Source organism: Peromyscus maniculatus, chromosome 3, assembly GCF_049852395.1.
Source record: "Peromyscus maniculatus bairdii isolate BWxNUB_F1_BW_parent chromosome 3, HU_Pman_BW_mat_3.1, whole genome shotgun sequence".
Classification (NCBI taxonomy): domain Eukaryota; kingdom Metazoa; phylum Chordata; class Mammalia; order Rodentia; family Cricetidae; genus Peromyscus; species Peromyscus maniculatus.
In genome coordinates, this window is record NC_134854.1 from 34,154,935 (window position 1) to 34,172,921 (window position 17,987).

Here is a 17,987-nt window from a genome sequence, read left to right on the forward strand (position 1 = left end):
CCAGGCAGCCATCAGAGAGCCAGACACAAGAAAGAGTGTAAATAAGACAGACAGAAGGAAAGAAAGGTAAAAAGCCCAGAAGCAAAAGGTAGATAAAGAGAAACAGGTTAATTTAAGTTAAAAGAGCTAAGCCGAGAATTCTTAACTACTAAGAAGTCTTTGTGTCATGATTTGGGAGCTTGTTGGTGACCCCAAAAGAAAAAGCCTGGTATGAAAAGCTTTAAATATAAGCAATGGATATATACTTGGTAAATATCACCTTTCTTTTTTTCTTTTTCTTTTTTTTTTTTTTTTTGGTTTTTCGAGACAGGGTTTCTCTGTGTAGCTTTGTGCCTTTCTTGGAACTCGCTTTGGAGACCAGGCTGGCCTCGAACTCACAGAGATCCACCTGGCTCTGCCTCCCGAGTGCTGGGATTAAAGGCGTGCGCCACCATCGCCCGGCCACCTTTCTTAAAAATGAAAATTGTATCTTTATATAAGTTTAAAAATCACCAGTATAAACTATCAGGAATAAATATTTGAGTTTAATAGTTTTTATTTATTTTATTTCCTTCCTTAGCCACAGGTATAATCACTGTTCTTCAGTCTTTGAATCTTGACAACCCAAGTAACTCCAGAATCTACTTGTTAGAAATTGAGGCCAGGGATGATGGCAATAACACCAACTCATATATGTTCACAGTTTTTGTGGAGAATGTTGATGATCCAATCTCCTGTGATCCAAATTTTTCAACGGGTGCAGGTATATGACGAGTCAATTTCATTTTTCAGATTCAGGAAACACTGTTCTATATGAAGTATTACAGCAACACAGCTGAGTTTACTTGTTGAATTGACTTAGTGTGAAGGGTGCTAAGGATTGAACGTGGCCTGATGTATGTAGTGGCATGTTCCATCATTGAGCGAGAGTTGTAGTTCTCAGGTTTTTTGAAACAAAGGCTCACTTCATAACTCAGGCTGGACTTGAATTTGTGTCATTCTCCCTGTTTGTTACCAGGTCATTCTCCCTGTGTGTTACCAGGTCATTCTCTCTGTGTGTGTTACCAGGCCATTCTCCCTGTGTGTTACAAGGCCATTCTCCCTGTGTGTTACCAGGCCATTTTCCCTGTGTGTTACCAGGTAATTCTCTCTGTGTGTGCTACCAGGCCATTCTCCCTGTGTGTTACCAGGCCATTTTCCCTGTGTGTTACCAGGTCATTCTCTCTGTGTGTGTTACCAGGCCATTCTTCCTGTGTGTTACCAGGTCATTCTCCCTGTGTGTTACCAGGTCATTCTCCCTGTGTGTGTTACCAGGTCATTCTCCCTGTGTGTGTTACCAGGTCATTCTCCCTGTGTGTGTTACCAGGTCATTCTCCCTGTGTGTTACCAGGTCATTCTCCCTCTGTGTGTTACCAGGTCATTCTCCCTGTGTGTTACCAGGTCATTCTCCCTGTGTGTTACCAGGTCATTCTCCCTGTGTGTGTTACCAGACCATTCTCCATGTGTGTTACCAGGTCATTCTCCCTGTGTGTGCTACCAGGTCATTCTCCCTGTGTGTGTTACCAGGTCATTCTCCCTATGTGTGTTACCAGGTCATTCTCCCTGTGTGTGCTACCAGGTCATTCTCCCTGTGTGTGTTACCAGGTCATTCTCCCTATGTGTGTTACCAGGTCATTCTCCCTATGTGTGTTACCAGGTCATTCTCCCTGTGTGTTACCAGGTCATTTTCCCTGTGTGTGTTACCAGGCCATTCTCCCTGTGTGTTACCAGGTCATTTTCCCTGTGTGTGTTACCAGGCCATTCTCCCTGTGTGTTACCAGGTCATTCTCCCTCTATGTGTTACCAGGCCATTCTCCTTGTGTGTGTTACCAGACCATTCTCCCAGTGTGTTACCAGGTCATTCTCCCTGTGTGTTACCAGGTCATGTTCCCTGTGTGTGTTACCAGGCCATTCTCCCTGTGTGTTACCAGACCATTCTCCCAGTGTGTTACCAGGTCATTCTCCCTGTGTGTGTTACCAGGCCATTTTCCCTGTGTGTGAATGCATCACTCTCTCACTGTATGCTACTAAGCTTGAAAAACGTTATTAACAGGAATCATTGGAAAAAGAAGCTGTGAACTTAAAAGTAAGCAAGGATAGGCACACAGCAGGGTTTGAAAAGAGGAAAGGGAATATGGTTTCAAAAGAAATAAAAAGCTGAAAAAATGTAGATTTAGTCTAAAAGGTAAAAAAATAAAAATAAAACAGTATCTGTGTAGTTTGAATTCCAATTATGGTTATTAGTTTTTATGGTACACAAATGAGAATAGTAATGGAAATAGTATTCCAAATGAATTTGTAACATATGGGTTAGTATGTCCCTCACAAGTTGTCACACTCATAAATATCTAAACAATAAGATATGACTTATATGTCTGGGGTTATAGGGCAAACTGTGAGTTTTGCAAGAATGAGGACATGTGTTAAAGCCCCCAGAACCCATGAAAAACAATGAACAAACAAAAAACCAGCTGGTGCTTGTGTTTGTAATGTTATTGCTGGTGAGTCAGAGATAGGTGGATCTCTGGAGTAGCTTGGCCTGTCAGCCTAGGCAATAGGCACACTCAAACTTAGACAAAGAGTGCATGACACCTAAGAAATACTGAGGGCAGGAGAGATAATCTTTCCTGAGGAGAAAGCACACAAATTGGTTAGCCCATACTATGTGGTCATCACCGAAAACATATATGTACAGGTAACATTACATAGACTGTGAATTTGTATTTATGTATTTAGCAACACACACACACACACTCACACACACACACACACAATCAATAAAAAAGAGGCCATAAAATTGATAGAGAGCAAGGGGGTAGAGATATATGGAAGTAGTTGGAAGGGGGAAAAAAGAAGGAAAATGATGCTATTAGAGTATAATCTCAATTTTTAAAAAATATAGTTAAAACACAAAGCAAATCTTAGATGGATCCTGGTGTAGACTGGCTTTCTAGTTTAGTGTTCATGAAGATATTATCTTTTGGATGACTATGAAACGATTTGATGTTCTTGGTAATTTCATTTTAGTGTTTCCACATTATAGTAAATTCTTAAAAGATGCACATGAATCTCAAGGTCATTATGACCTGATTTCCACCATAGACTTGGCTGAACTGCTAAGGCACGCTTAAGATCTGGAAGACTTTGTCCCATCAGATCACTGGTATCCTTGCAACTGAGGCAAAGCATGAAGAACTCACTTTGAATTAAATAAAGGGTAAAATTCTGTGAATTTACCCAAAAAGACATTAATACAATTTTCCTGCTGTGGATTTGACATACTGTATAGTCAATTCACTTACTGCTTCTAGTTTCGTAGAGGTGACAGTTCCCCAGAGTGAATCACTAAATCAGAACATCTGTTCACATACATCCAGTGTAGAGCAAAGGTTCAAAATGAACTGGTCCTAATTTATCCAAAAGATGTTCTGTTAATATCCCTAGAAATATCAAAAAACATGAGGATTCTGTGGGACTACTAAAATAGATTATAAATAATAGCCACAGAACCAGAGAGATTGCTCAGTGGTTAAGAGCACCTGCTGCTGTTGCATTTTGGTTTCTAGAACCCATATGGTGGCTCAAAACCACCTTCAACTTCTGTTTCAGAGCATCTGGCTCTCTTTCTGGCATTCTCAGGTCCAGGCAAACATGTGACACATACACCTATATTCAGGTACTTCCATATAAACATGAAATATATCTTTCAAAAATCCACCAGACTTGGTGTTAAACTGATGTGCACAGTAAGCAAATTCTCAAGTAGAGGATTCTACAAAATATTTGAATGTATTAAGGCCTTGCAATAAGTAGCCCTCAGCAACATAGACTAATTCATTTCATTCTGACTGATCAATTGGATGTCAGCAATTATATCTTCTCACTCGTTTCTGCATTCTTTTCTCACCGTGTGTTTCCTTTTTGTCCCTTCTGTTCATGTTTATGCATATGGTGTGACTATGTGTATGCATGCATGCATGTATGTATCACACTTTTAAATATGGGTCAGTTTTTCATCATATGAAGAAACTACCAATGGTTTACATACTCGTGTGTGCATCTTTCTTATTTTATTTAGGGATGAGACCCAATCACACTTGATTACATCAGAAACAAGATAAAGAGCAGTGAAGACAACAGCATTTGTTGAGATGTGTGAGACATGTACATATTATACTTAATTATCAGAACCACACTAAGGTTGAAAATGTACTTTATCTCTGTTGTACACATAAAAATGCAGCATAAATTAAAACACATTTTTCTTTACTTCACTGCAACTATTTTTATGCTTTACTGGGAAAAAACTTCAATATTCTAGCATATGTGAGTGGAAGTGGAAGTATTCTTATAAACATTAATGTTTCAGACACTTGAGCAGTTATATCTCATTCCTCACATCAACCAAATATTTAAATTTAAAAACAAAAACCTGAATTATGTTGACTCTTTTAAATATCAAAATTTAAAAGCAGTTATCTGGGCTGGGTGTTCTCATGTTAGATTCAAGGTACTCATGAAGTTGAGGCAGGAGGATTGCCTCAACTCATGCAATGGAGACCAGACTAGAAAGCTTAGTGAGGTTTCATGTCCTTCTATGTAAAATATGGTGGGGAAGGTGGCTCCGTGCTTAAGTGCTGGGTCTTGCAAGCATGAAGACCTGAGCTTATTTCTCTAGCATATAAAAGTTGGGTGTAACAATGCCCATCAATGAACCCATTATTGGTAAGATAAAATTAATTCCCAGCAGCTCACAGGCCAGAGAGTACAACTGAAAGTGAGAGCTCCAGTTAAGTGAGGATACTTGTCTCCAAAAATAAGGAAAAACTATGACTGAATAACACACAAACCTCAACCTCCTGCTTTCACATGTGTCTGCGTGGGCAATTGTACCAGTACCAGTAAACACACATACACCCCCACCCCCAAGACATAAATAAGGTTGAAGAACAAGATCAATATTGATGTTCATATGAATAAACATTTGTAGTGTTTTCTAGAGAAAGTATCCTTAAGGAATTACTCAATATAGACTTTTTACACAGCCTGATGACTTACATCAGTCACGTGAAGCAAGGCAGGACAGACACATGTGCCATTTAATTATTGTTGATTACTTGTGTGATTGTATAGGTGTTTCAGTGTCTGTTGATGAAAATATCCCCCCCTCTGCTTTTATATATGCAATTCTTTCAAGAGATCCAGATCTGGGACAAGAAGTTGAAGTAAGTTTTTAATTGCCATTTATGTTTTTCCCAAAAATAAAACCAGAATGCATTGCTTAACTTTCAGTGAACAAAAATTGTTTCCTTAGGCTTGCATTAAACTAGGCTTTGTATCTTATGATGTTTACTGAAGTGAGAGAGTGACTTTAAGCTTTTGAATACAGTAGCAAAATGAAAATGATAAGACAGAAAATGGAAGTCATAGAACTAAAAGGATCTGAAAAGACTGTAAGTGAAGAGTATACTGTTATTACCATTGATGATGCTGATTCACTCTAGAATGTTTTCTGGTTTATTTCCTTTCATTTATATTTTCTTTATTAGACTCAGAATTCCATAAATGATATTTTAGATCTTCATACTATTTTGGTTTCAGCAATAATTTGCAAATAAGAATTAATGAATAATAGATGATGAAATAGTTACAACTTAGTTGGGGAAGAAATTTATCATTGTATTTTCTCAAAAATTTTATAGTGTAATATAACCATAGCATAATTATGTTTCTAAAAAGCAAATTTAGTTTCTTGATAGTGTAATAAATCATATTAATAGATTGGAATATTCTTTTCTAATTTTAATGGTTTAGTCAATGTCTTGATAGGACGGGCAAGAGTTTTCTATGTGCTTATGCTGCTAACAACTAATAAACTTGGGCATGTGACTAAAGCTAAAGCTTGAGAGGGTAGCTCTTGGGAGACTTTATGGAGTTTTTTGAATTCTGATTTGATTATGAAGCATCGGTTAGTATTCTCAGAGTTACTCATTTTTTCTTTATCAAGATTTAGACTAAGAAAACCACACAGGAAAATATAATTCCTTCTTGTTGGACTCACAAGTCCCATTTGTGAGAGTATATTGTGTTGGTGGAGGGAAGAATGTAAGAACATAGTCTTGTGTGCTTGAAGCTGTGGGATATCCATTTATGTATGTATTAATATATGTGTGTATATATAAACATGTATTATTTTCTGTAAATGAAGTTATTGTAATATTTGTGTTATGAGTCATTAAAATAAGAAAAACCAAAGATTTTGTACATAATTATTTTTAGCAAACCCCAAATCATCATAATAATAGAAGAAATAAATAATTTTTACCCATAAAAATGTTTAGTGGGTTCTAATCTATAGCAAGCCAACTTTATTTGTTCAAAAACAGTCAAGGACAGTACCTCCATGTGTCCATCAACAAAGTAACTCAATGGGTCCATAAATATGGCTGTCTTGTCTCTTTTGACACATTAATCATTGCACCACCCAGGTTTTGTTGTTTTTTTGAACCAAAATCAGGATGTAAATTTTTTGTCTTTGTATAGTTTAGTCTCTTAATAAATTTTTTTGCATCCTGTAGTATTTTTCCAAAGTCTGGACCCCATTACCCTATTGCAAGTATTATAATAACAGTGGAGAATACTATGTCCTTACTCATGAAAACAGTTTATTTGTTTAAAGTATTATTTCTTTTTTTTTCATGCCTAAAGTCAATACTGGGATGAGACCAAATGCTGTTTTGTGTACCTTCTTTAGATACACTTCTTCAGTGTACAAAAGGGAATGAAGTTTTATATTAAAAAAAGCTGTGAATGTAACACTAGAAAGTAAACTAATTGTGAAACCAATGACAGCTACTTACCAAAAATGCCCTAGTTCTGAAGTACAAATCAAAATATGGAAAAAGTACAGCTGAAAACGTGAAGGAATGTTTGCATTGTTTTTGAAGTCTGGATACAAAAGCAATTTCAGATTTTATTTATAGGCACCGTCTTCACAAATGAAGCTGAGTGTAGTTTTTGCCAAATAATAGCATCAAAAAATGTCAGTTCAAAATTCATGCTCTTACAATAATATGTCAGCCATGTTTGTGGTTTTTGTTCCTAGTTTTTGATATTAAATTCTTCAACCAACACCACTGCTTACTTTGCTTTGGATTCACATAGTGGTGTCATTTCTAAAACCTTGGAACCTCTTTTGGATTATGAAACAGATCCTAAGGTGAGAGCAACCAGTATTTTAAAATAACAAATGCCTTTATTTACCCTTTAATCAAAATGTTTGAAATTTACTTAAAATGAAACAAAGCATAAAAAGCCATCCACATCATCTAGCTCAATAGAAATCCATTTAAAAACATATTGAGAAGCACATTTGATGCATTTTATGGGGTCTTGGGCTGAGGTGTGGTCATCTAGCGGTACCATCTAGTGCACTCCGTAGGATGGACAAAGACAGAAGACCAATGGACAGGAAGTGAAAGTGACAGAAGAATGGGAAAGCTGTGGACACCAGGAAAGTGAAGGGGACAGGTGCAGCTAGAGGGATGAGAGTTGCTTGTCTGCCCTAGTGACGTTTGTCTTTCCTTCTCCTTTCTTTCTATGGCTGCTGTTTTTCTCTACCATCCTTAAGGCCCTCTAGTGAAATTGCAGTTATGAAGTAGCAATGAGAATAATTGTATGTGTGGGGGTCAACACAACACGAGGAACTGTATTAAAGGGCTGTAGCATTAGGAATGCTGAGGACCACTGGTCTACGAGGAGGGCCCTGTGAGATTTTCCCTTTCATGTTAGCATGTGTACTGGTGGTGTCATTATTCAGGTCTTGTTTAGGCAGCCAGATTGCTGAGGCATTATGGGTGAATTTCTTAGCCTTTTGGTTAAGATCAAGTATAATATCTGTTCTGATCAGTTTGCCAAGATTTTTTAACTGGAATTTGATTTGACATAGATATTTTCCCCTCCATCTGTTCAGATAATTATATGGCTTTCCTTTTCCTTAATTTATTAATTTATTAATAGTCTGTGTTACTTAATTTTCCTGTTATTATGCCATCTTTGTTTTCCAAGTGATAACCAACCCTATATGAGACAATTTGCAATATAGCTTGCCAAATTAAATTTACTAATGTTTTAATTTATTTCCATATTTTAAGCCTAATTATTTTTGTTATGGTTGGTAAGCCAAAGTTCATGGTGATTTCTATACTCATTTGTCTATTTCTTAAAATAATCTTTAGGAGTTAATCTTTAGGAGGGATAGTCATTTACAACATCTACTTGGGCAATGTTGATGAGTCATGCCTTGAAAGGAACCTTTGGCAGCTTCTCAGACCGAATGTTTGATGTAACCATGACTTCTTCCCTGCCTTTAACCCCTGCCCTCCTGCCCCTCTCCATTATTTTACTCTGTATCCATATGTAATCTAACAATCAAACCACCACTTGATAAAATTTCATCTTTCTTTGTTTTGTATAACCATCTTTCCCATTAGGATATGATGTCTATCATAGTAAATGCTTTCTTACTATGTGAAATATAAAGAAACAATAGGTTTCTTTATCACAAAAACACTTTATTATATTTTTAATTTATTTTTATTTTTGAGACTTTTGTATGTGAATATGTATTTACATCATTTCTCTATCCCTACACCTCTCTCCTCTAGCTTCTCCCATGTCCTATTCACCTGTTCACTCTCAAATTCATGAATCCTTCTTCTGTAATCACACACAGAGACTCATGCCCGCGTGTGCATACACACACATGCTCTCTCTCTCTCTCTCTCTCTCTCTCTCTCTCTCTCTCTCTCTCTCTCTCTCTCTCTCTCTCTCTCTCTCTCTCTCACACACACACACACACACACACACACACACACACACACATGTGCGTGCGCGCACACACACACACACACACAGAGGGGGGGCATGCATGCATACACACTCACACATGCACACAAAAAAGCATGTACTTCATTACTGTAGCTCACAAGCTTCACAACTGGGGAGAGTGGTGATTACTTTTCCCCTCAGAGCATCTTGTAACACTATGAAAACAGCCAGTAAGGGTAACAGTTCTACACCAGTGCCTGCTTGATGTACACAGGTTTTATAACTCAAGTATGTGATGTCTTAAGCAATAGGGTTCTGTATTAAATTCTGTCAGGTAAACAATTGAAATGACAATATTCCATAATGTTTGAAAACCTATGGGACCCTACTTGACTCAGAAAGAGGTAACCCATTCCTGATACTGAGGTGTTGTTTTTTTTTTTTTATTTTTAGCATATGCTGTCTAGTTAAGGTACTTAAACTATTTTTATATATGGATTTATTTTTACAAAACTTCTTTTTTGCTGTTCTTTTGATATACAGTCTCTCTATATATTCCTGGATCTCCTAGCACCCACTATGTTGACCAGGCTGGCCTGGAACTCAAAGGTATCTGCCTGCCTCTGCCTCTCTAGTGATTGAATTAAAGACTTGTACCAACACACTCAGTAGAAGAGTCCATAGGGGCTTCCCTAAGAGTGTTGCAGAAGCCCCCTAGTTCTGGTTATCTTTCCTCACGTTCTCTCCTATACTCTGCGCTCCATCCCTCAGTCCATTCAGTCTTTGACGGAAGGGGAGATAAAAGACAATGCTACAAAAGAGAAAAGGGAAATAGTCAGATGAGCATTTAATAGGATGAGCTCCAATTTCTGCTTGCTCATGTGAAATATTCCTAAAGTAGAAGTTTCAATAAGGGATGTTCTCATTGGATTTAGTGTATTTTGATAATACTTTTGCACATATATTTAATCTGCTTGATTACATAATTAATTTTAATAAATAAAAACTAAAAACAGACTTTATCAGACTTATTATTATCTTGTAAGACTTTATTTCCCAATTGTTTGGTTGGCTAGAAATCACATTTTAAAGAAATCTTACATATTTGAAATTGATAAAAAATTATTTTTCTCTAAACAATGAGATTTAATTTACCATTTTATTTTAGTACTTCAATAAATTTAACTCGGATATGTTTTCTACAATGTAATAAAGTGATGTTTAAAATTGCAACCTAAAATCTATGACAATTGGAAGGTAGCATTTATTGAAGAAATACATATATAAAAATAGGAGATAATACTTTCAACAAATGTTAAGATAATTAGGAATGGTAAAAGTTTTGTTTCCAGTCTTTTTTTCCATTTAACTTTTAAAACATTATTTTTAACGTAAAAGGAAATTGTATGTGCTCTGCATTCAAAGTGAAAAAACTAAAACATTCTGTCTTTTGCTCTTAGTTTTTCCAGTTAGTAATCGCTGTGAGGAATAGGGACAGCCTGTCTCTGGAGTCATGTGTGGGCACCATCACTATAAACATCCAAAATGTTAATGATGAAATTCCTGTTCTGATGTAAGCATTGCTTAATCTAAATATTTAAATGCTTGATTTAACCATTGGAACGTTTTTATTGCAGGATAAATATCACTGTTTTATTATTTTTTACATTGCAAAATTTCTTACAATATCTAGAAAGCAAACTTCTATGAGCTTGATAGCGTTGGGCTTTGCTTTTCTCACGTGCACTAAACAAAATCACTCCACTTATATTTTTCTATTGAAACTACAGAAAATGATCATTTCTTAATGAAATAGAATTCAGAATTCCACGTTTTTGCTATTTATGATTAATAAGAAAAGTAGTATAGAAATGAACGTTGATGTATTCGTACTGTGAGATCAGTGCAGCCACTTAGGAGAGCTGGGGCAGTAAATAGTTCTGACATGGATATCTGTCCAAATATGTATATAAAGAAAAATTATTTCTAAAGTGTTTATAGTATTTTCTTATCTGTTATAGTTTATAATTTCTCAATCAGGTGAAAGCCTAAAGGAAGAGAATGGATAAAATATTAAGTTCACTATTAAATACATCAATAACAGCTAATGTATATACAGCAATTTTCAAGCTATTTGAACTCAGAGGATATAAATTGTCACAAAAGATGTACCATATGAAATTTTAAATATTTTCTATGTGACTTAGATGGAAAGAGACATTTGTTTACACCGAGTACTAAAAACTTCTCCTTTGTCCTATAGATACAAACCAGATGCACCTATAAATATTAATGAAAATCTGCCTGTTGGAACAAAGTTGGCCAAGTTCACAGCAACAGATAGAGATATAGAAGATGCCATACATTATGAATTTATAGGTACACAAAAAGTGTTTGTTATAAATGAAGGTATAATAATTTTTTTGGTCAACCATTTCAGAAAGCATACTGTAAAGTATTTTATTCATTAAACTAAGCTCTGAAGTCATTATATCTGAATAGAATGATATTTAAAATATGTAAGAGAGCACTTAGCATACTTTTATGAAGGAACTACTAATCCTTCCTTCCTTGTTAGAAGTATGGAGGGCTCTGTGTTCGTCTGCTCTGGCAGACTTTTCAACAATTCACATATGTAAGTTTGCACTGGAAACTTATTTTATTACCTTTCTCTGAGAAATCAATTTTCCCATGGAAACCAGAACATTAGTTATCATAAACAGAATATTCATTTTATGTCAAACATTCTAGTAAGTACATTACATACATAAAAGCCAGTTTGAATTATTACTGAACCAGTCTCCATCTGAAATGTAGTACTGGGGAGGAGTTTTGTTTCCTTCTCTTACCACCATGGAGGGTATCAGAGGAAGGGCCTTATAAGTACTAAGTAAGTGCTGCTCTATCCCTGAGCTACTGAATTCCTGGGCCTAAACACACTCAGTGAATTTCTGTGACATGGATAAACTTGAGTTCAGCCTGTTTGAGAAGCACACTTCTGGCTTTAAGTGCATCTCAGCTGCTCAGCGGTTAAGAGGCTGTGTCCCTGACAATTTAGGCATAAAGTTAGAACATGTAGGAAAGAAATATTTCTCCTTGTTTTAGGAGGGAACATACCCATTAACACATGAATAGAGTATGATTAAACAAGCATTCCCATCATCTCAATGCAAAGATTACCATGCACAGAATGTAGGACAGATAAGAAGGCAGGTGGCCTGTAGAAGAGACGCAAGCATGGCAGGGCAGAGCTTATGCAAAGAGAGGGAGGATGTGCAAAGGCTGCCTCTTCTGCCTGAGATATGCCTCATAAAAGTGGAAAGTGGGAAATCTGGATGAAACATACAGCAATGAACTAAAAGTGATAGGGTCAGAATGAACCTAAGTTTTTAATACATGTATTTAGGAAACTCAAGGGATAAATGATTTTTTTTTAATCCAGGGAGACTAAAGAGACATGACAAAGAGTGCTTCTAAACTGTCTTTTTTATGAAAACGTGGAGCCAATCAGTGCAATTTGAAAAAGACTTTTGGTATCGGGATGTTCACTTCAGGACTTATTTTGTAGCTGTGTTAGAGAATATCTCGGTTTGGAAAACGCAAATTCTAGTGAAAGGAAATAATGAGGTCATATACTTAATCTCTTGCTGTTAGAAAAAGAGCATTCCCACAAACTTCTGGTTATTTAAAAAAAAAAAAAAAACAGTCACCATAACAACAATCATGAAGGAGAGGGATAATGGCTATCAAAGAAATGCAGAGAAGGTACTTGGATAATACCTCAAAATTCCTGAAGAAGTCAACAAGAAACACAAATATGACTAATATTCAAATTTCCTTCAAGAAAATAGGCCTACAATAAAACATAAGAAGTTAGGCCTTTTCTAAAGGTAAGGTTCCAGTTTTAGTCAGTGCAGACGTTTTAGTAAACTATTACAAGTTAATTTTTTTTTAAATATAGTTATGTTGGTCTTGGTAAAACATCGTATTTACTGTGGGAGTATTAATTAGATTATAAACAGATTTTCCCCCAGCACCTATTATGTAAGATCAAAATGTAACATATTTAGGAAAATTGAAAAGAGAAATGTGAATTCAAAAGTTTATATGTGGTATCTGGAGAGATGACAAAGTAGTTCAGAGTATTTTCTGGTCTTACAGAGCATCCAAGTTTCGCTCCAGCGGCCATACTGTCTGGCTAACAGCCATCTATAACTCCAGCTCCAGGGGACTCATGTCCTCTTCTGGCCTACTTGGACACTTGTCCTTATATGCACTTCATCCCTACCTCCTTCCCTACAACTTCACATAATTACAAACAAACAAATACATTTTTAACAAAGTTTACATCTGGGAAAATAATAACTCCACAGAGAAGGAGAAAAGACGCACGAGAGATGTAAGGGATAGAGAAGCAATCCTGCTGGAGATTTACCAGCATAATAATGAAATACATCAGTTATTTACATACCTATAGTTTGTAAAGCAGTGTATACCTTTAAAGCTTGCATGCTCTGCAAGTGCAGACGTAATACAAATACTTAGAAAGTTAATTCCCACTTGAAATATTCTTTTTCCTTTTGTTGTTTTTTGCTGCATGCTATCCCAAAACCACACTTCTTCAGAATCCCAGGTTTCCCCCTGCCTGCCCCGTGTTCACCATCCCACACTCAGCTTAAGCTTCCCTGTGCATTTCCCACTACAGCTGCCATGACTTTCCCGTGAGAGGACCTCTGTAATACAGGCGGCTTCTGGCTTCTGTCACACATTTAACCCATATTTCTCATATGTCACAATTGTGAATTGTTGATGACTTCATTAGGTCAGCAGCTGACCTTTATTTTATCCCTAGGAGTACTCTATTCATATCATGATTTAAATGCACATCTTCTTTATCTTGTGGATGCAAACACTTCTTAATCTGCTTGCCTTTTAGACTTGGGAGATGTCACTGTTGCCTATCCTTTAGACTATGAAGATGAAACAACCCCAAAATCTTGGGTATTATACGTTAGAGTTTATGACAATGAGCGAACACATTCAACAACGGGGACACTCACAGTGATTCTACATGACGTCAATGACAACCCTCCTCAATGCTCCCAGGAAATTTATGTGTAAGTTATGTCAGCGATTGTTGGCTCTTCAGATATTTGTATAGAGAAAGCAGCACCTATGAATGAGTGGCCATCAATTATCCTTGAGCAGGCAGGGACCTTTCCCTTCATCTCTTACTTTATCCTTACACAGCACAGCTTCTGCTTTCAACTGCCCAGGACAAGTTGACTTGCTTTGTCACAAAAGGTAAAAATCAATATTGAAATTTCCCCAAATCTAGAATGTTTAGAAAGCCAACATAATTCCAGACAAGGAATGTTCCATTTGTATGCAGAAAACCCAAGTGAAAGTTCAAAATCCTATTCACAGCATCCAAACATCAAGTACAGGAGAATCATGCCAGTTACTTACAGTGAAGTGCAAATGGTCTTGCAGGCTGGAAAATGAACACTCCCGATTACTGGAAATTTTCAGTCTGATTGCACAGACAATGTTTTCACACCTTGCAATGGGATTAGGGTAGTCTTCTCTTGAATAATTTGTCGCTGCCTTAAAAGAACACCTTCTGTATAAATAATACTGGCATGCCTTGATCACTTAAGGGACACAGTGCCAGCCTCCACATAAAACAAATAGGTCTACTCTGTTGAGTTTTAGAAACCAATGCTTGTGATCTGACAGATGTGAATAACTGATTGTTGCTGGAGGCCTGGGAGTGTGGCATGACAGAAACAAAGAGTCCAAGTGCTAATGCACAGTTAACGCACAGTCGAGTGACTCTAGATAACCATGATGCAGTGTGTCTTGCCACAACTTAAAAGAATGCAACTTAAAAGTCTTCACCCTGAATAAATGATAAATGTTTACCAAAGCAGATGTGTTCAACCCGATGAAAGCACAACTTTCTAGAATATTCTTTATCTTAGCAAATTAGAAAATTTATCCTTCATTTCATTATTTTTCATGCTAAAGTGATTATTTTACTTTTCTTTGATTTGAGGGATTGTACTTACTATATTTCCCCCTTCCATTTCCTCCCTCCAATACACCCTTACTTGCTCCTTTTTAAATTCATGGCCTTACTTTTCATTGTTATCATATGCATATATATATATATATGTATACACACACACACATATATATATACATACATACATACATATATACATACATATATATTCCTAAGTACAATATGCTTGGTCTGTATCGGGTTATGTGTATCTATGTTTTTTGTGGATGACCACCCAGCATAATTAATTGGTGTGCTCTTACCTATGGTAGACTATTTCTCCCATTCTCCATGTTCCTTAGTTGCCTGTAGTTCTTTATGTAGGGTTGGGGCTTTCTCCTCATCAACTTTGGCATGTCTACTGGTGTCATCCACATTCAGCTCAAGTTTGAGTTTCATGCTAAAATGTAATCTAATGTTAAGTTAGAAACATCCTCCCAAAACTCATGGGAAACATCATTGTAGCTGTTTGCATTAGCCAGACAACTTACCACTGAATTACCATCAACAATGTAATTTTAACCCATTGAGCTTTTCTTTGCATTGATGAAAAGTACTGTAAAAATCTGTTGACTCTATTCTGATCCATGCATTGATGCAGGGATTCCTGCATATTTAGGTGTCTGGCATCTTGTTAATGTTCTGCTTCTAACCACAAGGAGAGAAGAGAGCTAAACATGTAGATGACATTTCACATTCTAGTCATCTTAATCATTTTACTAGGAACTGTAATTTAACCTATCAATTTCCATTTCATTTGCCAATACACCCCCTACAAGCCACATGCAGAGGCTGTGGGGAAACTGGGATATATAGAGGAAAATGCAAAAATTGGTAAGTGGAATAGTTAATATTGACTGTCAGCTTTACCGGATCTAGAATCACCTTGGATACAGTCCCTGGGCATGTCTGACAAGGAATTTCTACCATAGGATAACTGACATGGACATATCTGTTCACTCTACCTCTAAAAAAATGTAAAAGAGTGGGGTTTTGGACTGAAGAGAAAAGAGAAGATGTGCTGGGCACTAGCACTCATGGCTCTCTCTGACTCACTCCAGATGAAATAGGACCAGATGCATCACACTCCTGTTCCCATGACTTCTATGTCATAATGGGCTAGATTCCCATGAATTTAATCCAAAGCCAAAATAAACCCTCTCTCTTAAGTTGCTTCTTATCAAGTATTTTTCGTCATAGTAAATAGGAAAGTATTTAATACAAAATCAACAGTCCTAGCTCTCTCCTAAGTAAATCTAAGTAGTCAATAGTTCTCAGTTTCTTTATTTTTAAGGTTGGGAGAATGATATAGTACAAGTTTAAAGGAAAAAGCATGGCCATTTCATGAGATCAGGTAGAACTATATGATCTGCAAATATAAAGTTACCAACCTGAGGAGGGACAAATTATCATTTGTTCAGTAATATTTGACTTGTTGAATTTGCTGTCCAGAAATCTAGCATAAGAGCAATGCCATCCATTTCCTTTGGTCTCCTCATGGATGCTAAGTCATGTCTTAGGCAATCTTTCATGGATACTATAAAATACTTATTGTCAAAGGGCTATTTAAATTATGAACACAACATTTCAAATGATCTAATCTACTAACTATAATCATCTGCCTAAATCAAGTTCAATACATAACACTTTTTTTCTCATTGCAGAATTGAACTTCCTGAGAACATCCCAGTTGACACCCCTTTAGTGTCCCTAAGTTGTACAGATCGGGATGGAACTATTCCCAACAACAATATAACTTATCATTTGATTAAAGACACCTTTTCAAATAAAACCTTTACTCTTACCAACAATGAACTGAAAGTAAGTATCATAGTCACTCTCTGACTGTGGCCCTGTCATTAACCTGAGATAGAAAAAAATTGTTTTTATTAGTATAAAACTGTTAATGAACTGCAGCAGTTCAAATAGCTGATGGCAGAATTTGTTCCTGGATTTCCAGCTGAACCTTAAATTGCTGAAAGCCTCACTTGCTTCAGCATGAAGGCTGGAATGTAGTTTTGATCATCAGGACTGAACTCAGAAGGTTATGAATTTCTTAGAACAATAGTTTTAGGATAAAATATTGTGAATTCATTGGAAATGTGTTGACATTCCTTTGACAAATATGTTAAACATGTTTTTAACAGAGACTATAAATAAAATAAGCGTGCATACTTTATTATTGTATCCTATATTATGCAGCAGCTCAAATATTTTGATCAGTTAGAAGTGTGTATGTATGTAGATAGGTAGATAGATAGACAGACAGACAAATAGATATAGATATGTTTTATTTCCAATACATTTTGAAATATAAGTCATGCTAAATGTAGTTATATTCATACAGTTTAAAAGTAGATAAACTTCTACCCAGGATACATTTTATGCAAACCTCTATTATCCTTGCTCCTTCACGTTCTGTGAGTGAAATGTAGAGAATCACATTCATGATCTAAATCAGATATCTTTCGGTTTTGTGTACTGTACATCAAACTAGAACATCCACCCCTTATTTTTTATGCCTCCATTACCTATGTACTTTTGTATAGTAAAAAGTTTCTGTACACATTTCTCATATGAATCCATTCCTGACATTTCTTTATCTTGTGTCAATGTCACACATTTCTCCTTGGTTCTCTCAACATTTCTTGTCTGTGCCTCTGTAGCACTAGTTAAACATTTCATATGTCCCTAGTTAGGAAGTAAAAGAAAACATTGCAATATCAAATGAATGTCTGGAACATGTCTAGGGCTTGTTAGATATCTATTGATTATTGACTGAATTCATGATGGATAATAAGGGAAAACTGTAGGTGTTTGTCGGGTATAGCAACTCACTACTTCCAAAAATTGCAATGTGGTATGTTCATACCTGGAAATACTGAAGTGATCACAATATGAAAATAGATCTTGGCAATCTAAATATCTATAATAATATCTAGATAATGATAGAAAATACAGTATCAATATTCTTGAAGTAGGAAATATGAAAATGGTGGAAATGTCTACAATTCTTTGAATTATTTCTGTTCAAGGAATTCTAATGGGATACAAAATATATGAACAAACAACA

General features: G+C 36.1%; 1 protein-coding gene and 1 pseudogene across 3 annotated transcripts in view; both read left to right on the forward strand.

The window, feature by feature from the left end:
- LOC121828194 (cadherin-related family member 4-like) overlaps positions 1-17,987 on the forward strand; it is a 99,070-nt gene that overhangs the window by 23,426 nt on the left and 57,657 nt on the right. For 2 of the 3 annotated variants that reach the window (XM_076566039.1, XM_076566037.1), the window contains exons 8-14: positions 560-742; positions 5,152-5,243; positions 7,124-7,237; positions 10,308-10,420; positions 11,111-11,256; positions 13,784-13,964; positions 16,579-16,735. In XM_076566039.1, coding sequence (XP_076422154.1) covers positions 560-742; positions 5,152-5,243; positions 7,124-7,237; positions 10,308-10,420; positions 11,111-11,256; positions 13,784-13,964; positions 16,579-16,735 — 986 coding nt within the window. The remainder of the gene's footprint in view (positions 1-559; positions 743-5,151; positions 5,244-7,123; positions 7,238-10,307; positions 10,421-11,110; positions 11,257-13,783; positions 13,965-16,578; positions 16,736-17,987) is intronic. The other variant, XM_076566038.1, reaches the window with a different exon arrangement.
- LOC121828455 (U2 spliceosomal RNA) lies at positions 7,879-7,987 on the forward strand (annotated as a pseudogene).